The 25,412-nt window shown below is 42.7% G+C and overlaps 2 protein-coding genes and 1 long non-coding RNA gene across 5 annotated transcripts in view; 1 reads left to right on the top strand and 2 right to left on the bottom strand.

The window, feature by feature from the left end:
- Positions 1-25,412, bottom strand: part of LOC310729622 (uncharacterized protein) — a 441,633-nt gene that overhangs the window by 74,443 nt on the left and 341,778 nt on the right. The window lies entirely within an intron of this gene.
- LOC310730900 overlaps positions 1-25,412 on the bottom strand; it is a 198,086-nt gene that overhangs the window by 31,870 nt on the left and 140,804 nt on the right. The gene's annotated exons all lie outside the window — the stretch shown is intronic.
- Positions 803-25,412, top strand: part of LOC310727153 (SH3 and multiple ankyrin repeat domains protein 1) — a 55,261-nt gene continuing 30,651 nt past the window's right edge. For 2 of the 3 annotated variants that reach the window (XR_014533943.1, XM_083543374.1), the window contains exons 1-15: positions 803-1,328; positions 6,671-6,874; positions 7,685-7,756; positions 8,078-8,186; positions 9,639-9,790; positions 9,940-10,107; positions 10,528-10,644; positions 10,734-10,811; positions 11,345-11,411; positions 14,745-14,920; positions 16,968-17,086; positions 17,170-17,288; positions 17,410-17,523; positions 21,767-21,845; positions 21,983-22,003. Coding sequence is in view for 2 of the 3 variants with exons in the window: in XM_083543374.1 (XP_083399500.1) it covers positions 852-1,328; positions 6,671-6,874; positions 7,685-7,756; positions 8,078-8,186; positions 9,639-9,790; positions 9,940-10,107; positions 10,528-10,644; positions 10,734-10,811; positions 11,345-11,411; positions 14,745-14,920; positions 16,968-17,086; positions 17,170-17,288; positions 17,410-17,523; positions 21,767-21,845; positions 21,983-22,003 (2,072 nt within the window). In the remaining variant the exon portion in view is untranslated. The remainder of the gene's footprint in view (positions 1,329-6,670; positions 6,875-7,684; positions 7,757-8,077; positions 8,187-9,638; positions 9,791-9,939; positions 10,108-10,527; positions 10,645-10,733; positions 10,812-11,344; positions 11,412-14,744; positions 14,921-16,967; positions 17,087-17,169; positions 17,289-17,409; positions 17,524-21,766; positions 21,846-21,982; positions 22,004-25,412) is intronic. The other variant, XM_083543375.1, reaches the window with a different exon arrangement.

Raw genomic sequence — 25,412 nt, forward strand, 5'->3', positions numbered from 1 at the left:
AGGGCAGATCCTTTCGGGCTGGCGCAGGTTGGATGTGAAGCCACTTTCAGGTTTCTCCAGAATTGTTCAATAGGGTTCACTTCAGGCCTCCGGCTGGGCAGCTCAGGGACCTTTACAGAGTCGTCCCTAATCCACTACTGTGTGGTCTTGGCTGTGTGTCCAGTCTGAGGTCCTTAATGCCATGGAACAGGTTTTTATTGAGAAGATCTTTGTACTTTACTCTATTCAGCTTTCTTTTAATCCTGACCAGTCTCCTAGTTCCTGCTGCAGAAAAACACCCCCACAGCATGATGCTGCCACCACCATGCTTCACAGTTGGCATGGTTTTGTGTAGGTGATGAGCAGCGCCTGGTTTCCTCCAAACATGACGTTTAGAATGAAGCCAAACAGTTCAATCCTGGTTTCATCAGACCAGAGAATCTTGTTCTACACAGTCTGAGAGTCCTTCAGTGGGCTCCATCGAGTTTTGCACTGAAAAGAGGCTTCCAATTAGACACTTTGCCATTAAGACCAGATTGGTGAAGGTCAGCAGTGATTGTTGTCTTTCTGGAATGTTGTCCATCTCCACACAAAATATAAATAATTATGAACATGTGATTTTTCAGGTTTTTTGTATTTTAATAAATGTACAGACATTTCTAGAATTTTACAGTTCAGTGTGTGTGTGTGTGTGTGTGTGTGTGTGTGTGTGTGTGTGTGTGTGTCAGTGGTAACACTGTTATTTGATTAATTAAACAGTTTACTGGATGATTAGATTATTGCTGTTAGCTTGACTCCTCTTTCCTTTCTATTTTATAGTCTGTCCATGATGATGTGCTGTCCAACACTGACTGCAACCATATCCAATCGCTATGGAGACCATGATGCTTGGTGACATGACACAGCAAAGGATGCTGGGAAAACGTTTTTTCACTGCCCCAGAAAATAAGGAGTTGGAGGATGAAGCGGAAGAAGAAAAGAGGCAAAATGGAATAATGAACGGGGAGGAGGAGAACCAGAACCGAGGAGGAACCCAATCACGAGATATAAAAGGGGAGGGGCTAAAACCAGCAGCCATTGTTATTGGAAGGCAAAGAGGAGATAGGCAGCAGCGACTGATAAATCCAGGACACCGGGGCATCATTCAGGCAATTCTACATCATCAACCAGCCAGTCACGAGATGTATCACCAAACTCCAGCCAATCAGCAGCAGCTTTACAAGGTTTTAACCAATCAGCAGGCTCGGAGACGTCACATGGAGAGGAGCATGACGACAATCGGACCACTGGAGGATGCACACCTCAACACAGTAGTGTTCCGTATAGGAATTCCAGACATCAAGCAAACGGTATACACACACACACACACACACACACACACACACACACACACACACACACACACACACACATTAAAAAACTGTAGCGAAGGGTGTGTTTTCTAATGTTGTGTAAAACCATTTAGGAGGATCTGCTGGTAAAACTATGTGAGTTACCTTGAGTAGTTTTTGCTGCTCCTTTTATAGAAGATAAAAATGACCATGTTCCAGAGATAGGAACAATCCATAACAAAATACTGACAGAACCTCAGAAATACAACCCCAACTCCAAAAGAGTTGACACAGTGTAAATAAACAGAGAAATGCTTTGCTTTGCAAATATCATTCATTCATATTTTATTCACAATAGAACATTCATTTTCTCCCGCTTATCCGTAAGTCGGGTCGTGGGGGCAGCAGTCTAATCAGGCCCCCGCCTTCGACTGCTGCCCAATCCTCACAGCACCGTCCCTTACGGTCCCTCCTGCAGGTGGTGAGCCCACGGGAAGGGATGACATTTTACATTTTACAAATAATGAGGTTAATTTGCAACAGGTCAGTAAGATGATTAGGGATCAAAAAAAGTACTAGAGCATCTACAGACTGTGTTGCCCTCAATCAAATTGATATTCCTTAATATTATGTGAACATTTGGAATATTTCATAAATTATGTTACATAATATCATCATAATATCATCATTATATCATCATAATATAAACATAATATCATCATAATAATCAGCAGGTAGTTGGTGTGAAAGAGGCAGATGTAAAGGACAGGGTGGTATGGAGACGGATGATTCCGCTGTGGCGCCCCCTAATGGGAGCAGCCGAAAGAAGAAGAAGATCATCATAATAATCATCATTATATGATCATAATATAAACATAATATCATCATAATATTTACATTTACATTTGCGGCATTTATCAGACATCCATATCCAGAGCGACATACAAAAGAGTCTCTGTTAATGAATAAATCTACACTGTACACATATTACAAACTTAATATAAATAAAACCCTTAAATTCTACAAAGCAAACTTGGAAAGTCCTAATATAAGTGTTTCAGGAAGATAAAGGTCTTCAATCGTCACTTGAAGATAGTCAGAGACTCTGCTGTACGGACTTCTAGGAGAAGTTCATTCCACCACCTCGGTGCCAGAACAGAGAAGAGCCTTGAAGTGTACTTACCTCTCATTCTCAGAGAAGGTGGTACCAGTGGAGCAGTGCTGGAGGATCTCAGACAGCGTGGTGCAGTGCGAGATGTGATGAGGTCACTGATGTAAGAGGGTGCTGGTCCATTTTTGGCCTTGTAGGCAAGCATCAGTGTTTTAAATCTGATATGTGCAGCTACTGGAAGCCAGTGAAGGGAGCGCAGCAGTGGGGTGGTGTGGGAGAACTTGGGATTATTGAACACAAGCCGTGCAGCTGCGTTTTGGATCATTTGCAGTGGACGAATAGCATTCAGGGGAAGATCTGCCAGCAGAGATCACAAGAGACTGAACAAGCACCTGGGCAGCTTGTGTGGACAGAAATGGTCATATCCTTTGGATGTTGTAGAGAAGAAATTAACAGAAACGAGCCACATTAGCGACATGTGGGAAGAAGGACAGTTCATTGTCCATATTTACCCCAAGGTTATGAGCAGTGGCTGAAGGGGAGAGCAGATAGTCATGAAGTGTTATTTGGGGATCTTGACCTGGAGATGAATCACCTGGGATGACCAGCAGTTCTGTTTTGCTGGGGTTGAGTTTTAGTTGGTGAGCACCTATTCATTAAGATATGTCTGTCAAGCATGCCGAGATGCAAGCGGAAGATGTGGTATCTGATGGAGGGAAAGAAATTTCCTCCACCCGCTATTCACCCACTGCAAATGATCCAAAATGCAGCTGCATGACTTGTGTTCAATCTGCCCAAGTTCTCCCACACCAACCCACTGCTGAGCTCCCTTCACTGGCTTCCAGTAGCTGCACGTTTTAGATTCAAAACACTGATGTTTGCCTACAAGGCCAAAAATGGACCAGCGTCATCTTACCTCAGAGACCTCATCACATCTCGCACTGCACCACGCTGTCTGAGATCCTCCAGCACTGCTCCACTGGTACCACCTTCTTTCAGATGTCCGTAAAGTAAAGTATCTTCAAGCAATGTTTTTAGACCTACCTCTTCCTGAAACACTTAAATTAGCACTTTTCAAGTTTGTTTTGTAGAATTCAAGAGTTATATTTATATTAAGTTTGTAATCTCTAGATTTTTTCATTGCTAGAGACTCAAAGCACTTTTTTACGACTATCTGGACATGGGCTTCTGCTAAATGCTGCAAATGTAAATTAAAAAGATTAGTTGAGTGTCATCTGCATAGCAGTGGTAAGAAAACCCATGTGAGGATATGACTTCCCAATGGCGTGGGTATAGAGGGAGAAAAGGAGGGGACCAAGTACCGAGCCTTGTGGGACACCAGTGGTGAGTCTGCACGGGGCAGATGTGGATCCCCTCCATGTTACCTGGTATGAGTGACCTTCCAGGTAGGAAGCAAACCATTCCCATGTTGTTCCGCAGATACCGAGGATCTTAAAGGGTAGACAAGAGAGCCTGTGGTTGACTGTGTCAAATGCTGCTGAAAGGTCCAGGAAGACAAGTACAGATGACAGCTTGGCTGACCGAGCAGCATGCAGTTTCTCAGAAACAGCCAAAAGGGCCGTCTCTGTGGAATTTGCCGCTTCAAACCCAGACTGGTTCTGATCATGGAGGTTGTTCTGTGAGAGATAGACAGACAGTTGGTTAAAAACAGTGCGTTCCAGAGATTTAGAAAGAAAGGAGAGAAGTGATACCGGTCTGTAGTTGTTGAATCAAAATTCTGTGTGGAAATTATGAACACCATGTTCTCCAGAACAGTGGAGAGGGATCATCTGGCTTAACATTCAGTTCAAAAGCTGCATCTCTGATGGTATGGGGAGCATTAGTCCCCATAACTTCATGGAATGGCCATGAAGAGCGTGTTCAAAAGAACATGTTAGATGGGATTCTGTCATTTTTAATAAAATATACAGACATGTAAGAAGTGTGCTGTAGCAACACACACACACACACACACACACACACACACACACACACACACACACACACACACACACACACACACACGGCTCTAGGGAAGAATGAAAGAAAAAGTGGGACACGTGTTGCCCTCAAATCTGCCTGTGCATGTGTGTGTAATGTAATTGGACAAATGTAAGTGTGTGTGTGTCTATGTGTGTGGCTCTGTGTGAATATGTGTTGTGTGTTTGGGCATGTAGGTTTGTGTGTGGGTGTGGGTGTGGAGAGGGGGTTCTGTTTGCATTTAGGGGTGAATGGGTGTGCTGGTAACCTACAGTAGCCTATAGTGACCTACACTAGTCTACAGTAGCCTACAGTGACCTACAGTTACCTACACTAACCAACAGTGACCTACACTAGTCTACAGTAGCCTACAATGACCTACACTAACCAACAGTGACCTACACTAGTCTACAGTAGCCTATAGTGACCTACACTAGTCTACAGTAGCCTACAGTGACCTACAGTTACCTACACTAACCAACAGTGACCTACACTAGTCTACAGTAGCCTACAATGACCTACACTAACCAACAGTGACCTACACTAGTCTACAGTAGCCTGCAGTGACCTACAGTTACCTACACTAACCAACAGTGACCTACACTAATCTACAGTAGCCTGCAGTGACCTACAGTTACCTACACTGACCAACAGTGACCTACACTAGTCTACAGTAGCCTATAGTGACCTATAGTGACCTACACTAACCAACAGTGACCTACACTAGTCTACAGTAGCCTACAGTGACCTACAGTGACCTAAGCTAACCTACAGGGACCTACATTAGTCTACAGTAGCCGACAGTGACCTACAGTGACTTACACTAGCCTACAGTTATCTACAGTGATCTACATAACCAACAGTGATCTACAATGATCTACAGTAACATACAGTGATCTACAGTGAAGGCCAGCATCTGAAATAAAATTTTCAATATAGTTATAATAATATATAATAATATATATAATATATAGTTATAATAATATATATTTTATTATAGTCATTAAACAGTTTTAAAGAGTCAAAAGCTGGAGAAATAGATAGTAATATAGAAGGGTTAAAATAAAAGGGAACAGGTTCAGATAAAAAAGAAATATTTTGGAGGGGGAAACATTTTATGCAAGGAGGACATGGATCAGTGGCTGAACAACATAAGAAATGTAGGTCAAAAGAGGAGAAGCAGAGAGTAGGAAGAAAATCCAGTGTAGACGTGTCAGAAGGGAGGAGATTGTAAACCCTCAGCTTAATAAGGTAGAATGTATAGAGGTAAAGGAGACTGCAGATGGGACAATCAGAAGTACGTGGAATGTTGTATGAAAAAAAGGAATGCACACATTTTTTGGAGGTCTTTAGAGAAAGTTTTTTGTCTTTCTGGTCACTGTGTAAGCTCCAAAAAGAAGAAAGCTAGACTCTCTAAAGTAGCTGAAACAGTCACAACTGACCTCGAACTGAGCACCACATGGGAGGATTCAGTAAATGGAGAATGTAGAAAGCTTTTCCTCCTAAAGTAAAGTGAATTTTGGGAATGGGTATGGAGTTGTGGTAAACATACAGGTTTATAGGAATGTGTGCATGTACAGCTGGAGGACAATGAGGTGGAGAATTATGTCTGAAGAAGGGTGGAAGTTAAAGAATAAAAAAATCTATGACCAGCAAGTTGCATGAGGAGCAGTAGGGGTTTGGAGCTGAAGGACATTTATTAGTATTTAATGGATGATTCGGGTTTACAGAGGAGTTGGAGATTAACAATAGTTCCATGTAGAAAGTGTGGAGAATGAAAAAGATCGATATTGGAAAGATAAAGTAACTGTGTTACTACTACTTTGAAGGTGTTAGAGGTTGCTCCAGGAATTAGGAGTTATACTGTACATGAGAAACATGACATGAGAGATAAACCTATTCAGTATATATATATATATATATTATATAAAAATATAAAATAATCACCTGGAAACAAATGTCCTACGGTTTTAGAACTGTCATTGAAATATCAAGGACATTAGGTTGATTATTAGTGAAACAGAAACATCTCAGCAGGTCATGAATCACTTTGTACACAACAGTGATTCATTCCTAAAACTTTTACCAATCAGAAAGACACACATCATGTTTTCTACAACGTCCTCAAACATTCTAATGAAGGTCTGCTGGAGATTTTTGGGATCTTTGTGCCTGTATGTTGAGTGTATAGAATTCACTGCATATGCATATTTGTTTGTGTGTGTGTGTGTGTGTGTGTGTGTGTGTGTGTGTGTGTGTGTGTATACAGAAGTGTTTGCGGTTCGATCCTGATGCAACTGTGTGGAGCGTGAAGCAGCAGGTGGTGTGTTCTCTTAGTGAGTCCTTGTGGGATGTGTATAACTATGGATTGTTCCAGCCTGCCTCAGAGGGACACCACGCCCGCTTCCTGGAGGAGGAGCAATCGCTACGACAAATCCCACAATCCCTTGAGAAGGGCGTGCCTTACCTGGAGGTACTGTACCTGAACTCATCTTCCTCATCAATGTATGTCTTTTTTTATGAAAGTAAAGACATTTCTCAGAAAATATCTTTAACCCCATTATCTTAATTACCCACAATGCCAAGTGAAACTTAGTTCTACACCAATTCTATAATAGTTCTATCCTGTAGTAGTTATAGCAACGTCTTAGAAACCACGTTACCCACAATTTCAAGCAGAACTTCCTCCAGACCTCAGATTCCTTCAGGTCATAGTGCTGCTAATGCAGACTGAAAGTAGAAACAGTGAGTGTTGGAGTTAATGCAGTCTTATTAACCTGATGAGAGAGACACTGCTGATGGAGTGTGTGTTTATAGCTTCTGTAACACAAGTCACAACAGGAAACAACTCATTTCAGTTCCACAACATTAAATATCAATAAAAAGGAATAAATAGGAAAATGTGGAAAATAAATGGATTCTTAGTTTGCTGTGGTATAAGAGGAAAACAGCCCTTGAGATGTAACGTTGTATTATTGTGTCTGAATTTATTTTAGTTTATTTTCTGCCCCAAACTATCATCAACAACACCCCCCCCACTCTCTCTTGTCTGTGGACCCCCAGTTGCTGGGGCAATTAATCGGGGGCTGAGGGGTTTGTGTGCTGTCTTTTCTGTGAGGTTGGGGGTGATGTGGTGCATGTTGATGGAGTGTGTGTGTGTGTGTGTGTGTGTGTGTGTGTGTGTGTGTGTGTGTGTGTGTGTGTGTGTGTGTGTAGTAAAAGAATAGTCCATCAGTCACACTGTGTTTCTTATTAAGTCTGATTAATATTGTGTGTCTCACAGTTTAGATACAAAAGTCGGGTTTATAAACAAACAAACCTGGATGAGAAACAGTTGGCAAAGTTACACACCAAGGTACTGACACACACACACACACACACACACACACACACACACACACACACACACACATATATATTGTATTGGAATATGTTCACACATCATTCAGCAATTCGATGATAAATTGAGCAGTAGAGGTGTACAGGGTTTGACTGTAATTTAAAAAACAGCTTTAATCTCACACTCATCCTCACAGCTCCATCAGCTCCATCAGCTATCAGACACTTTACCTTCATTACACTTTAGTTACAAACAGACATGGTCTCTGCAGTCTTTCACAAGGTCTGAGTATCTGGTCTTTGGCCTCATATGAGATCTCTGTCTGAGTGTGTGTAGGCCAACCTAAAGAAGTTCCTGGACTATGTCCAAAGTGGAGCAGTGGAGAAGATCCACAAAGCTTTGGATAAAGGACTGGACCCTAACTACCATGATCCGGAGAGTGGAGGTGAGATATCATCACGTCTTACTTCAGAAACTTCATGTGCCTTGCCCTAATGCCACATCGCTTCCCCCTCCTTGTTTACGGTCTCAGCACAGACGATCACTTACTTCAGCCAATTTCCAGAGTCAAGTCAACTGAAGTTTATTTCTATTGCGCTTTTCACAACACACATTGTCTCAAAGCAGCTTTACAGAATGTAACAGTGAAGGTGAATGATGTGTGTTTATCCCTGATGAGCACCATGGAGACGGTGGTGAAGCAAAAATCTCCCTTAGATGTTATAAGGAAGAAACCTTGAGAGGAACCAGACTCAAAAGCAGAACCTCATCCTCATTTGGTGACATCAAGAGTGTGATTATAGTCTTTAAACACTACAGAACACTGGAGAGTGAGAACTAACATGAGCACTGGAGTGTGTGATTATGACTGATGATCTTTCTACAGTCTTTTACAGTCATTATGGTTATAAAAGTAGGAGCTACTGAGCAACTCATAAAATAGCTTAACATCAGAGATCATCACAGATCCAATACCAGCTTCTCCATGCCAGATCCTTTAAACACTCAAAGAGGTCCAGTGTCAAAACTCCACATGAGGTGGAATCCAATTGGCACTGGTACGTCTCTGGGTGGATCGGGGAGTTTGGGAGTTTGGCATCTACTTTTTTAAAGGTTCACAATCTTCATGAGGTGGGACGTGACTGGAGCTGGAGCAACCTCAGGAAGCCTCGGGATGGGGAGAGAAAGAGAAGCAGTGGAGAGGAATTAGCGTAGCTGCTGTTCATGATATTAACAGCACAAGTTGATAATGTGATGTGATCAGATGTTCTGGAGCACAAGGTTATCATATGTGACGTATGCTATGTGTAGGCTTACAAGTTCAAAGTTCATTGAAAGTCCTTCTATGTATTTGTGACCTATGTCTTTTAGTGTTCTGAGTGAATTAACTTGCACTTAGTGGAGAACTTTCTAACATATTGCGAAATCTGGAGTGATGCTGGGCCATATGTTGTGCATGTGCCACCATCTTGGTCTTCAAAGTTACAGTCGAAATCCATCTTCCTGGTTCATAAGTTTAACCTTCCACTGTAACACATCATGGTCTTTAGTTGATGAGAACTCCATCCAGGGTTTAAGGATAAATCAGGCAGGCCCAGAAAGAAGAACGGGACAGCGACGTTACAGTAGTCTAATCTAGATATAACAAAAGCATGAACTAGTTTTTCTGCGCTCTTTAACAACATCATATTTATAATTTTAGCTAAATTTTTAAGGTGAAAGAAGGCGGACATGATAGAGCTGTCCTTTCAGCACCACATTAGCACCTGTGCTAGAAGTGCAATTCCACTGGTAGATACCAGTAGATACAAAAATTTTATGTTCTCTCTCTCTCTCTCTCTCTCTCTCTCTCTCTCTCTCTCTCTCTCTCTCTCTCTCTCTCTCCTGTCTGTAAAAGAGACCCCTCTGACACTAGCTGTGATCAGTGGCCTGAGTGTTGATGGAATCCGTGTGCTGCTGTTAAATGGAGCTCATCATGATTTCAGATCAAGAGATGGACTCACACCACTGCATAAAGCTGTTAGAGCACACAGTCAATCAACACTGCTGGTATACACACACACATACACACACACACACACACACACACACACACACACACACACACACACACACACAGTTATTAATTATTTTTCAATGTGTGTCTTATTGTATTATTTTACATTCTAACACTTGCCCCCGTACACACCCCTGGGTAGGCATTTCTATCTCTAGGTGCATCTCCAGACTATAAAGATCGATGTGGTTTGACGCCGCTGTATCACTCAGTGCTGACAGGGGGCGACACATCCTGCTGTGAGGCTCTACTCTACTACAGAGCACGGCTTGGAACACGTGATGAGAACGGCTGGGATGAATCACATCAGGTGTGTGTGTGTGTGTGTGTGTGTGTGTGTGTGTGTGTGTGTGCATGTGTGTGTGTGCATCCTCTCAAACACTCTTCGCCTACACACATCCTTTCACATACACTTTAGCCTCTTACACAAACACACTTCTCACACACTTCTCCTATACACACTTCATCCTGTTACACATGGTTTTTCCTCTCATACAAACTGAATTGTGTAGAGAATGTTGAGGCATTATTGTGTCTCCATTTACACATATTTACACAAAATCCTATCTTAAATATCATGTTATTCATGTTTTTCATGGGAAAGATTTTTGTGTAAACAATATTTTCCTTATTATTTCTTTGTAAACCCTGTCATCACTGTTATACAGTGTCTAGTCATTTACATTACTGCCCCCTGCTGGCTGTGTATGGTATATTCTTCTCCCATTAGGCATGTCAGCATGGTTTCGCCCAGCATTTAGAGCACCTGCTGTTTTATGGAGCGGACACCACTTCCCAGAATGCATCAGGAAACACAGCACTGCACATCAGTGCCCTATATAATAAGGTATACACAATCATACACACACACACACACACACACACACACACACACACACACACACACATGGACTGACATGCTTTGTGTTTAATCAGGAAAGCTGTGTTCGAGTTTTGCTTTACAGAGGAGCCAATAAGGAGATGAAGAATAAACACGGACAAACTCCCTTTCAGGTCAAATTCAATACATAAACTAAAGTCAGAAGTTTTTACACACACACACACACACACACACACACACACACACACACACACACACACACACACACACACACACACACACACACACACACACACATTTGCTCTCTAATGCTAATATTTCATTTTATTTTGGGGTCATCTTTCCCACTCTGTCACATACTCTTACATTCTGTTACAGTCTGTGCTGCTGCATGATTGGCTGATTTAATTACTGTCTGAAGTTACTAGTTATCCTTGATGGACAGTGAGTGAATATTTACAGTCTAAAAATGTTAGAATGATTTTATTATTGGAATTTTTTTGAACTCTTCAGTGGAAAAGATCGGATTTTCAGTAGATGTGTGAAGGTTTCTGACTGGAGATAAATACACACCTGGAATGTGTTATTTATGTTTATAAATAAACCTAGATAATAATAATTACATCTGTGTGTGTGTGTGTGTGTGTGTGTGTGTGTGTGTGTGTGTGTGTGTGTGTGTGTGTGTGTGTGTGTGTGTGTGTTAAAGGTTGCAGTGATGTCTGGTCATTTTGAACTCGGAGAAATCATCAAAAATCACAATAATGCAGATGTGGGTAGGTTACTTTTGATTTATTAAAAATGTCTTACAAAAGTGAGTGTGTGTGTGTGTGTGTGTGTGTGTGTGTGTGTGTGTGTGTGTGTGTGTGTGTGTGTGTGTGTGTGTGTGTGTACGCACATGTTTGCATTTATCTAATGAAATAAATAAAAATGTAACTATATAGAAAGTAGTCTTTCAGTGTGTGTAGTGTGATATTTTGTGTAATGTAGAGTGTGTAGTGTTACATTGTGTTTTTATTATTATTATTATTATTATTATTATTATTATTATTATTATTATTATTATTATTATTGTTGTTGTTGTTAACCCAGTTATTAGTGTAAGTCAGGTGACTCTGAGTGTCCGTCTGAAGTCTGGATAAACGTGGAGGTTTGTGTTATGAAGGACATCCAGCGTAAAACATGTGCAGAATCTAATATGCGGGTCACGAATCAGAATTTCATAGCGGATCGGTCGAGGCCCGGGTTACCAACAACCACCACAGGTATCATTAACAACAGGGTACCGGTGTAAATTGGGCTGCTGTTGGATGAAGGAGGAGAAGGAGAGGAGGAAGACGTCTACAGAGACGGCAGGAAAAGGAGCAGTGTAGGAGAGTAGAGGTTCGGGTTGGTACTTTAAATGTTGGTACTATGACTGGTAAAGGGAGAGAGATAGCTGATATGATGGAGAGGAGAAAGGTAGATGTGTTGTGTGTTTAGGAGACCAAGTGGAAAGGGAGTAAGAGCAGGAACATTGGAGGTGGGTTTAAACTGTTTTATCATGGTGTGGATGGGAAGAGAAATGGTGTAGGGGTGATTCTGAAGGAAGAGTACAGTAAGAGTGTAGTGGAGGTGAAGAGAGTTTCTGATAGGGTGATGATCGTGAAGGTGGAAGTTGAAGGGATGATGATAAATGTCATCAGTGCCTATGCTCCACAAGTTGGCTGTGAGATGGAGGAGAAGGAAACATTCTGGAGTGAATTAGATGAAGTGGTAGAAGGTCAACCTAGGAAAGAACGATTGGTGATTGGGGCAGACTTTAATGGGCATGTAGGTGAAGGGAGATGATGAGGAGGTGATGGGTAGGTATGGTTTTAAGGAGAGGAATGTGGAAGGGCAGATGGTGGTAGATTTTGCTAAAAGGATGGAAATGGCAGTGGTGAACACGTATTTTAAGAAGAAGGAGGATCACAGGGTGACGTATAAGAGTGGAGGAAGGTGCACACAGGTGGATTATCTTCTGTGTAGGAGATGCAACCTGAAGAAGATGGAGACTGTAAGGTGTTGGCGGGGAACAGTGTAGCTAGACAGCATCGGATGGTGGTCTGTAGGATGGTTTTGGAGGTGAAGAAGAAGAGGAGGAGAGTAAGTACTGAAAGAAGAATAAGATGGTGGAAACTGAAGGAGGAAGAGTGTAGTGTGAGGTTCAGGGAAGAGGTCAGACAGGAGCTCAGTGTGGTGAAGAAGTGCTGGATGATTGTGGAACTACTGCAGGAGTGATCAGGGAGACAGATAGATACGTACTTGGTGTAACATCTGGAAATAGAAAGGAAGACAAAGAGACGTGGTGGTGGAATGAGGAAGTGCAGGAGAGCATTAGGGGAAAGAGGTTGGAGAAACAGAATTGGGATCGACAGAGTGATGAGAAAAGTAGGCAGGAGTACAAGGAGATGCGGCAGCAGGTAAAGAGGGATGTGGTGAAAGCCAAGGAAAAGGCATATGAGGAGCTGTAGGAGAAGTTGAACACTGAGGAAGGAGAAAAGGATTTGTAGCGATTGGCCAGGCAGAGGAACCGAGCTGGGAAGGATGTACTGCAAGTTAGAGCAATAAAGGATGGAGATGGAAATGTGTTGACTAGTGAGGAGAGTGTGTTGAGAAGGTGGAGGGAGTCTTTTGAGCAGCTGATGAAGCTGAGCCGCGATCAGGAGGATGAAAAGTGGATTGGACCAGATGACATACCGGTAGAAGCATGGAGATGTTTAGGAGAGATGCAGTGGAGTTTTTATCCAGATTGTTTAACAGGATTTTGGAAGGTGAGAAGATGCCTGAGGAATGGAGAAGGAGTGTGCTGGTACTGATCTTTAAGCATAAGGGAGATGTGCAGACCTGCAGTAACTACAGGGGAATTAAGTTGATCAGTCACACCATGAAGTTATGGGAAAGAGTAGTGGAAGCCAGGCTGAGAGAAGAGGTGACCATCTGTGAGCAACAGTATGGTTTCATGCAGAGGAAGAGCACCACAGACACATTATATATATATATAAGGACAGAAGGAGATGCATTGTGTGTTTGTGGATTTAGAGAAAGCGTACGACAGGATGGAGAGAGGAGTTGTGGCTATCACCACACACTCCACCACCACACACTCCACCATTACACACTTCACCACCACACACTCCACCACCACACACTCCACCATTACACACTTCACCACCACACACTCCACCACCAAACACTCCACCATTACACACTCCACCACCACACACTCCACCACCAAACACTCCACCATTACACACTTCACCACCACACACTCCACCACCAAACACTCCACCACCACACACTCCACCACCACACACTCCACCATTACACACTCCACCACCACACACTCCACCACCAAACACTTCACCATTACACACTCCACCACCACACACTCCACCATTACACACTCCACCACCACACACTCCACCACCAAACACTCCACCATTACACACTCCACCACCACACACTCCACCATTACACACTCCACCACCACACACTCCACCATTACACACTTCACCACCACACACTCCACCACCAAACACTCCACCATTACACACTTCACCACCACACACTCCACCACCAAACACTCCACCACCACACACTCCACCACCACACACTCCACCACCACACACTCCACCATTACACACTCCACCACCACACACTCCACCACCAAACACTCCACCATTACACACTCCACCACCACACACTCCACCATTACACACTCCACCACCACACACTCCACCATTACACACTCCACCATTACACACTCCACCACCACACACTCCACCACCACACACTCCACCATTACACACTCCACCACCAAACACTCCACCATTACACACTCCACCACCAAACACTCCACCATTACACACTCCACCACCATACACTCCACCACCACACACTCCACCATTACACACTTCACCATTACACACTCCACCACCACACATCTATTTAATTATTTTTTTAATATTCTGTAAAATTAATGTCTTTGTTTCTGCTTTGTTCCTCCCTCTCTCTCTCTCTCTCTCTCTCTCTCTCTCTCTCTCTCTCTCTCTCTCTCTCTCTCTCTCTCTCTCTCTCTTTTCCAGTTCCATTCTTGGAGACTCCTAAATATGCTCCACAGCATGTTGATAGTGGACATGCCTTGTCGGTGAACATGTCTCTTCCCCACCCCCACCCCCTCATACGGGCAAAGAGTGAGAACACCATGGCCACACCCCTTGATCCTGTAGCCCCACCCACTGTTGCACCTCAAACTACACAGGTAGTCTCAACATACTTATCCATCTGTATAACAGTGTTATGGTTAGGACCTCCACTTAGCATGGTCTACACCTTCAGGGGTGGGTTTGGGGACAAACTGAGGTAGTTCACCTGCATCAGCTCTGCCATGATTTCTTATCTCACTCTCAGATTAAAGTAATAGCCTGAGAACCCTTAGCTCTGGCTTCTCTAGAATCATTCCTGAACATGGAGCAGAGATGTTCTGTAGATTACTGTGCACGAATACAAACTTGTAAACACCAAGAAATTAAATTCAGTTTATGATTTCAACATTATTATGAGAGGATGCCTGAGGAATGGAGAAGGAGTGTGCTGGTACCGATCTTTAAGCACAAGTGAGATGTGCAGACCTGCAGTAACTACAGGGGAATTAAGTTGATCAGTCACACCATGAAGTTATGGGAAAGAGTAGTGGAAGCCAGGCTGAGAGAAGAGGTGACCATTTGTGAGCAACAGTATGGTTTCATGCCGAGGAAGAGCACCACAGATGCCTTATTTGCTTTGAGGATGTTGATGGAGAAGTATAGAGAAGGACAGAAGGAGTTGCATTGTGTATTTGTGGATTTAGAGAAAGAGTACGACAGGGTGGAGAGAGAGAGGAGTTGTGGTATTGTATGAGGAAGTCAGGTGTGTCAGAGAAGTATGTGAGGGTGATGCAGGACATGTATGAGGACAGTGTGACGGCAGTGAAGTGTGCAGTAGAAACGACAGACTGGTTCAAGGTGAAGGTTGGATTGCATCAAAGATCTGCACTGAGCCCTTTCCTGTTTGCAGTGGTGATGGACAGGTTGACGGACGAGGTCAGACAGGAGTCTCCCTGGACTATGATGTTTGCAGATGATATTGTGATTTGTGGTGAGAGTAGGGAGCAGGTGGAGAAGATCCTGGAGAGGTGGAGGTACATGCTGGAGAGAAGAGGAATGAAAGTCAGTAGGAGTAAGACAGAGCACATGTGTGTGAATGAGAGGGAGGGCAGTGGAGGGGTGCGGTTGCAGGGAGAAGAGGTGGAGAAGGTGGAGGAGTTCAGCTACCTGGGGTCAACAGTGCAAAGTAATGGAGAGTGTGTTAGAGAAGTGAAGAAAAGAGTGCAGGCAGGGTGGAGTGGGTGGAGAAGAGTGATAGCAGGAGTGATTTGTGATAGAAGAGTATTTGTGAGCGTGAAAGGGAAAGTTTATAGGACTGTGGTGAGACCTGAGATGTTGTATGGTTTAGAGACAGTGGCATTGAGTAAAAGACAGGAGGTGGAGCTGGAGGTAGCAGAGCTGAAATTGTTGAGATGTTCGTTGGTAGTGACGCCGATGGACAGGATTAGAAATGAGTTTATTGAGGACAGCGCATGTAGGACGTTTTAGAGACAAGGTGAGGGAGGTGAGATTGAGATGGTTTGGACATGTGCAGAGGAGGGACATGAGTATATTAGTAGAAGAATGCTGAGGATGGAGACACCAGGAAGGAGGAAAGAAGGAAGACCAAGGAGAAGGTTTATGGATGTGGTGAGGGAAGACATGCAGGTAGTTGGTGTGAAAGATTCAGATGTAGAGGACAGGGGGGTATGGAGACGGATGATCCGCTGTGGCGACCCCTAATGGGAGCAGCCGAAAAAAGAAGAAGATGTTTTTAACATTATTCCACAGCAGCTATACAGAACTCTGAAGAGAATTTAGATTCCAAAAATGCCATGCCAGGTCTCAAACTGTTAAAGAGTGAACACTTAAGACGTTAATTGCTTCGTTGCCTATTTATTTTCAAAGCCTGGTCCAATACTCACTCCATCTACTGGTGCAGTCTATAGACTCCAGTTTGTCTGGATGCAGACACAAAGAATTTGTGAACCAAGCATTTAAAATCAGACTGAATTCTGTCTCACTTGGGTGTGGCTTTGTGCAGCAAAGCCTGGGAAGCTTTCACCCCTTCTCATATCTCCCAAGGCCTACAGACCATTACTAAATCAAATCATCTGTTATAATTACAAATGTAGACTTTAGGATCATTATTTTCCTAAGCATCCCTGTTAATCTCCCTCTCAGCGCCGCTCTTCCTTTGCTCTAAGAAGTTCTAGTAGTCCTCGTGGTGCTCGCACTCGTTCTCCATCCAGAGGAAGAGGGGAATCTGATGAAAAGCAGAAAAAACAGAGAGGCAGACAGGGGTGAGGATTGTGATATTGTCTGTATAATGGTCTGTACAGTTGTATATTTTTTTTGATAAGAGCCTTTCTTGCTTGGTCTTCAGTGTGGTTCAGCGGAAGAGGCTGTACAGTGCAGTTCCTGGTCGTGTCTTTATAGCAACTCGCTCTCATTCTGCTCAGGGAGACCGAGAGCTTAGCCTAAGCAAAGGGGACAAGGTCAAAGGTCAGATATGTCTATACTTTATTATAAGTATTAACACAACATCCTTCTTTTGTATACATGCACATAAATAGTATTAATGGATGTCTATAATACTTGAATTGTGTGTGTGTGTGTGTTTCAGTGCTGAGTGTTGGAGAGGGAGGTTTCTGGGAGGGTACAGTAAAAGGTCGGACTGGTTGGTTTCCTGCTGAGTGTGTGGAAGAAGTTCTGCCACAAAATGAAGAAAAGAGACCAGGTATACACAGACAATAACACACAACGAGTCACTGAGAACAATGGTTATGATTGTGGTGTTAGCATGAAACAGGGACACGGAAGCCACCATCCTTCAATCCTGGTAATCAGAACTGCACAGTGAAACATCACAAAGGTCAGCAGAGGATGAAATGGTAAAGGTATTGGTAAGTAAAGGAGGGTTAAGACTAATGTGTGGACTGGATTGGAATATGGATTATTGTTGGATTCTGGATTGTCAGTGGAATAAGACATGGTAGTCATTTTCAAAACACAATTAATGGCTAGTAAGTTTGAGTTTCTGATTTAATAGATCCTCTTCCTGCTGGTGTCAGGTAGTGACCTTTGGCCTGGTTGTGTTTAGAACACAGGAGAAGTCAAGAAGCTTTTATTTTTATTTCTACCATATATCTGACACAGTACACAGTGAAATGAGACAACGTTCCTCCAGAACCCTGGTGCTACATTAAACAACACAGAGCTTCATCACACAACATAAAGCTACACAACAGAACACAGAGTTAAAGACTAAAGTAGGTGTCCTCAACACATAAAGTGCAACCGAGTGCAAACAGTGCAGACACAAACCAGTGCAGACACAAAACCAGTGCAGACAGACAACACAAGACAGTGTGGGACAAATACACAAAACACACAATAGCGCCGACCAGTAAACCTGCTGTATAATATATTATACAGTAATGTGTAAAAGACAGGACAATAAACAAGTGTGTATTTGTAAACATAAACACAACGTAGTGCAAAAACAGCAGTAGCAGCAGTCAAGAAGCACAAAAACAGCCGATTAGCTTGTAGCTCTTGGCATCAAGCGGCCTCTGGAGATGCACATGAGCTCTTTCCCAGATGTCTCGATGCCGACAAAAAAGAAGTCCTTAACTGCTGGGACGTCTGATGGCTCCACTGAAGATGAAACTAGAGGCAGTTGGTAACCTAAGGCACAGTAAAAAGGGGTGGGGTTAAGTGGAGAAGTGGGTCAGGGAATTCTGGGCATATTCAGCTCATGTTTACATTTACATTTGTGGCATTTAGCAGACGCCCTTATCCAGAGCGACGTACAAAAGTACTTTGAGTCTCTAGTAATGAATAAATCTACACTTTACACAAGATCACACACTTAATATAAATATAACTCTTGAATTCTACAAACTTGGAAAGTCCTTATATAAGTGTTTCAGGAAGATGAAGGTCTTCAATCGTCGCTTGAAGATAATCAGGGACTCTGCTGTTCAGACATCTAGGGGAAGTTCATTCCACCACCTCGGTGCCAGAACAGAGAAGAGCCTTGAAGTGTACTTACCTCTCATTCTGAGAGAAGGTGGTACCAGTGGAGCAGTACTGGAGGATCTCAGACAGCATGGTGCAGTGTGAGGTGTGATGAGGTCTCTGAGGTAAGATGGTGCTGGTCCATTTTTGGCCTTGTAGGCATCATCAGTGTTTTGAATCTGATATGTGCAGCTACTGGAGGCCAGTAAAGGGAGCAGCAGTGGGGTGGTGTGGGAGAACTTGGGCAGATTGAATGCAGCTGCATTTTGGATCATTTGCAGTGGATGAATAGCATTCAGAGATGTTGTTCCCTGCTGCAAAAGAAGTCCTTAAGAAGTGTCCCAGCTCCTGATTCACCCTTCACAATGATAACCCATAGTTTCAAAGGCGTGGTGCAAAAGTAGCTTGACTGTTTCCATTGATGTGGTAGACCTTAGAGGAGTAAAATCTACAGGATTTTGAGAACTGGTCTATGGCCACCAGTATGGCAGTGTGTCCCTGTGAGTTGGGAAGGTCAGTGATAAAGTCCACCATAATGTGGGACGTGGTGAAAAATAAAGCCCACCAGGATTGACAGTAAATGTATTTCCCAGCTCCGCACATCATAGTTGATTTCTGCCAGGGTTAACTTCTGCAAAAAGTATGCAGGCGAGAAGAGTGTTCCTGGGCTGCCATGATGTTGAGACAGTTTGCCTCCAATCCTGCAATTAAAGCTATCTACCTCCACCAAAAAGGGATTGTTGTGGTCTGGATGTTGCAGGATAGGCATTGAGCTGAATTGTTTTTTCATTCTTTAAACACTTTCTTGGTGCTGCAACGGACTTCCTAGTACAGTGCATACCTGATAGATATGGAGGTCATAGACCTTGGAGTATACTTGGATGTCATCATTATTTACAATAATACAAGAGTTTAGTAAGTCCTGAAAAATGTTCTTCATGAAGGCCTGGAATACAGCTGCCACTTTAATCAGGCTATACAACATTACTTTGTACTCAAAGTGCTCCCTTGTGATATGGAAGGTGGATTTCCATTCAGCCCATACGTCTGCCATCTACAGTTTTATTTGTCTGCACAGTTTTTTTTTTGTCTGCACTAGATTGCACACGATGCACTTTGTGGTGAGGACAATTACTTTATTTCTTAGATCTGTGTTGTGTGATGTAGCTCTGTGTTGTGTGATGGAGCTCTGTGTTGTGTGATGTAGCTCTGTGCTGTGTGATGTAGCTCTGTGCTGTGTGATGTAGCTCTGTGTTGTGTGATGGAGCTCTGTGTTGTGTGATGGAGCTCTGTGTTGTGTGATGGAGCTCTGTGTTGTGTGATGGAGCTCTATGTTGTGTGATGGAGCTCTATGTTGTGTGATGGAGCTCTGTGTTGTGTGATGGAGCTCTATGTTGTGTGATGGAGCTCTATGTTGTGTGATGGAGCTCTGTGTTGTGTGATGGAGCTCTGTGTTGTGTGATGGAGCTCTGTGTTGTGTAATGGAGCTCTGTGTTGTGTGATGGAGCTCTGTGTTGTGTGATGGGGCTCTGTGTTGTGTGATGGAGCTCTGTGTTGTGTGATGGAGCTCTGTGTTGTGTGATGGAGCTCTGTGTTGTGTGATGGAGCTCTGTGTTGTGTGATGGAGCTCTGTGTTGTGTGATGGGGCTCTGTGTTGTGTATGTAGCTCTATGTTGTGTAATGGAGCTCTGTGTTGTGTGATGGAGCTCTGTGTTGTGTGATGGAGCTCTGTGTTGTGTGATGGAGCTCTGTGTTGTGTATGGAGCTCTGTGTTGTGTGTTGGAGCTCTGTGTTGTGTATGGAGCTCTGTGTTGTGTGATGGAGCTCTGTGTTGTGTATGTAGCTCTGTGTTGTGTGATGGAGCTCTATGTTGTGTGATGGAGCTCGGTGTTGTGTGATGGAGCTCTGTGTTGTGTGATGGAGCTCTGTGTTGTGTGATGGAGCTCTGTGTTGTGGATGTAGCTCTATGTTGTGTGATGGAGCTCTATGTTGTGTAATATTGTAGCACCAGGGTTCTGGAAGAACGTTGTCTCATTTCACTGTGTACTGCATCAGATTTATATGGTTGAAATTACAATAAAAGCTTCTTGACTTGTAGACTTGAGGTCATCTAATGCAGCACTTATTACTCGACTACTACAAATATCTTTTACAGAACATAGAGGTGTGTTTGGGGTCAATGTCCTGTTGGAAAACAAATGATAGCCCAATTAAGGGTAAACCAGTTAGGATGGCATGTTGCTACAAAATTCTGTGGTGGCCATGCTGGTTAAATGTGTGCTCAACTTACACCAAATCACCAGCAGAGGTAGCTCTTAGTCTTCCTTTCCTGGGATGGTCCTCATGAGATCCTGTTTTATCATAGCATTTAATGGTTTTGGAGACTGCATTTGGGGATACATTTAAAGTTGTTGAGATGTTTGGGATTGACTGAACTTCTTTTCTTAAAGCTTTTCTCTTTCTTTAACTGAGTGTTTCTTGCCATAATCTGGATTTGTACAGAAGTTGTAGCAGCACTAATAGTGATATTGACTCTGTACTCACACTTTCCTCTGCACAACACAACTGATGTTCTAAAGCACATTAGAAAGGTAAGAAATGTCACAAATGAACTCTTGATAAGACACACCTGTGACCTGAAACCCATTCCAGGTGACACCTTATGAATCTGATGAAAACATTCCATGAGTTTGTAAAGCAGCATCAAAGGTAAATGGAGCAACTCTGGACAATCTAAAATACATTCTGGTTCTTTAACATATTTTTGTTTACTACAGAATTGCAGATGTTTCCAGATGTTTGAAAATAAAATACTTATTTTCCTCACTGTATGTCCAAACTAGTGACTGGTACTGTAGTACTGATCAGAAGGTTATGAGACTAAACCCCAGCTGCCACTGCTGGGCCCCTAAACAAGGCCCCTAACCCTCACTATCTGTGTGTGTGTTTGTGTGTTTCAGAGAGCCGCAGTGAAAAGGCCAAGAGAAAACTATTCCGTCATTACACTGTAGGAACCTATGATGGTCTAGAGATCCCCAGGTAAGATCTAAACATACATCGTTGCTTCTTCATTGCTGTGACCAGCTTGTATATTATTGGCTATTTAATGGTCACATAAGAACTAATAAGAGTTAATGGATAACAGCACCATAATGTTTACACTGTTCTTCATCCAGGCAGCAGAATATCACTGACTGGTAGGTTTCCATGACAACCAGTATAATATTACTCATTACTTGGGTAGAAAGTGCAGTCATTTCTGTGGAGCATCATGGAGATGAACCTAAGTTGGTCCTGAAGTTATGTCTGGACATGTTGTTTGGTTGTTTGTAAACACTGTCGAAGTTGTAAATGTGATTTGTTCAGTAAGCTTCAGCATGTTATTGTAGAACAGCTCCCCTCTGTGTTCAAGTTGCACACTGCAATGTGTACCTTGAACATTTAAACACACAGGAAATGAACTCTATATTAACAACAATGTGTGTGATAGAGAAGTTTGTGTGTGTGTGTGTGTGTGTGTGTGTGTGTGTGTGTGTGTGTGTGTGTGTGTGTGTGTGTGTGTGAGTAGCTCTCTAATTTATTCATGAAACTCACAGTGAGATCCGTTTCTATGACGATAACTCTCCCAGTGCTCACAAAGTGATAAAACCTGATTTCACTTTTGTTTTTCCATCAGTCTGAGCATCTAACCACACACGAGTGTGTGTGTGTGTGTGTGTGTGTGTGTGTGTGTGTGTGTGTGTGTGTGTGTGTGTGTGTGTGTGCTAATAAGCTGCACACTTGTCTGGATTCTTTTTTGCAGAATCATAACACAAATGCCGTGCCAGACAGGAATGAATATGTAAGATATTTGCGTGTGTGTGTGTGTGTGTGTGTGTGTGTGTGTGTGTGTGTGTGTGTGTGTGTGCTAATAAGCTGCACACTTGTCTGGATTCTTTTTTGCAGAATCATAACACAAATGCCGTGCCAGACAGGAATGAATATGTAAGATATTTGCGTGTGTGTGTGTGTGTGTGTGTGTGTGTGTGTGTGTGTGTGTGTGTGTGTGTGTGTGTGTGTGTGTGTGTGTGAAAGTGAAAGAGTGCATCCAAGAAATATGAGTCAGTCTTGATTAACCTTTTCTCTGTGGGTGTGAGATTTGGTTCGTGTGCGTGTGTGTGTGTGTGTGTGTGTGTGTGTGTGTGTGCGCGTGTACATTAAATGTAATATAAACACAAGCAACCCCCCCCCCCACACACACACACACACACACACACAGACAATCTTTTTCCTCAGTTTCATGATTTCTTTTTCTTTCTTCCCATTATTCTCTATCTCTCTAACTCTCCTTTCACTTAATGTTTTCCTCTCACCCTTTTCTCATTTACTCCCTGTCGCAGTGTCTGAATTCTCTCTCACACACACATTGTGATCGGTCAGGGGGAGGAGAAGAAGAAGAGAAAGGGGAGGGGGGAGGATTGGCGATGGGGGGATACGGAGAGAGAGATCTATCTCTCCCTCTCTCCCTCTCCTCCTCCTGGCCTTCAGTCGGCCCCAGAAACCGCAGCGTTTGGTTCATTTACAGGTACACACCAGTTTCTTCCTCCATCTCTGCAGCAGAGAGAGAGAGAGAGAGAGAGAGAGAGAACGAGGGAGTGGGAGAGACAGAGGGAGAGAACAGAGAGAGTGAGAGAGAAGGAAAGAAGCAGAGAAGCCGGGAGGGAGAGATGAATGCATGCTTGTAAGACATTATGGATTGTTTGAATGACAAAAGCTACGTTTGTGTGTTTGTGTGTGTTACTGTTTTTGCGTGAATTCCTCTGTATTTTTTATGTCATTTTTATTTCATATCTATCTGTGTGTGTGTGTGTGTGTGTGTTTGTGTGTGTGTTTGTGTGTGAGACTCGGCTAAATACATTGTTACATTAGATTTGAGGCAATTGGGTTAATGGTTGTCATTTACAGTAGAGTGTGTGTGTGTGTGTGTGTGTGTGTGTGTGTGTGTGTGTGTGTGTGTGTGTGTGTGTGTATTGTTGTTCACCTGCAGCTCTGTATTATATCTGGTTGTTTGCTTGTATTCTGATTTAAATCTAGTCAGTAATGGAGGAACCTCTGGATTATTTCCTGCCTGTAACTGGAACATAAGTAAGAAATGTTCTGGATGTTGTTACGCTGTAGTTTTGGTTCTGTGTCTGTTCAGTTGTTGTGCCTTTAATAGAATAGTAATGGAATATTTCCTTTCATTATCCTGTACCTCTGGAATATTATTAACCTGTAGCTCTGCTCCAGTGTAACCTGCACCTCTGGAATGCCCTTATTTATTAAAAGGTCATTATTTACCATGTTTTTCTGAATGTTGTAACCTGTAGCTTTTGGAATTTTGCTAACGTTTATTGCTGGAATTTCATTAACCCATAGTTTGGGTCACAGTGTTTGTAGAGTCTAGTGATGTTCGTACAGTTGTAGTTTAGTTTGGAGGGTCACAGTTGTGTTTTCCAGGTTCCCGTGTTGTTTGCGGGGATCATTGTGTTGATTAGAAGGTCGTGGCACTGTGGTGTCATAGTGTTGGTTAGAAGGTGATCTCTTACAACCCCAATACTAAAAAGGGTGGACTGCTGTGGAAAATTTAAAAAGCAGAATGCAATGATTTGCTTTTATTTCATAAAGCAAAATTTTACTCAAAATAGAACACATTAAACATATCAAATGTCTAATCTGTACCATTTTGAGGGGGGAAAAATGTCATTTTGATTAATTGATCACCTACAGTACATAATATTAAAAGGTAGAAAGAATCTGGAGAAACCTCTGTGCACAAGGGACAAGAGAGAAAATCAATATTTGATGGCAGTGAACTCCAGGTGGCACTGCATTTAAAACATCATAATTCTGTAATGAAAATCATGGCATGGGCTCATTAACACCCCCAGAAATCATTGTCTGTGAACACAGTTTGCATGTCATCCACAAATGCAGGTTAAATTTCTATCATGCAAAGAAAATGGTACCATCAGAAAAAAATAAATAGCACCATCCTCTGTGGGCCAAAGCTCATTTATAATGTAATGAGGCAAAGTGAAAAACTGTTCTGTGGTCAGAGGAATTAAAATTTTTATTTCTTTTTGAAAACCATGTACACCAGTTCCTCCTGACTAAAGAGGAGAGGGACTATCTGGCTTGTTATCAGTGCTCAGTTTAAAAAATTTGCATTTCTGATGGTATGGTGGTGCATTAGTGCCTGTGGAATGGGCAGCTTACATATCTGGAAAGGATCCTTTAATGCTGAATGCTATATACAGGCTTTAGAGCAACAAATGCTTTCATCCAGAAAACATATTTTTCCGAAAAGGTCTATATGTGATGCTACACAGTGGAAAACATGACTCTGTCTCGTTGTGGCTATCAAATTCATAATTACCTTTTTTTCCCCTTTAAATGGTACTTTCCTTAGTTTAGACATTTGATATTGTGTTGTTTGGGGGGGTCACAGTGTCATTTGAAGGGTTATTGTGTTGTTTTAAGGGTCACAGTGTTGCTTGAAAGGACACAGTATTGTTTGGGGGGAGGGGTTGCAATGTTGTTTAAAAGGTCATGCTTATTCTAACTTCCAACTCATAAGATTTTAAC

This window comes from Silurus aristotelis (assembly GCF_946808225.1).
Source record: "Silurus aristotelis genome assembly, chromosome: 1".
NCBI lineage: Eukaryota > Metazoa > Chordata > Actinopteri > Siluriformes > Siluridae > Silurus > Silurus aristotelis.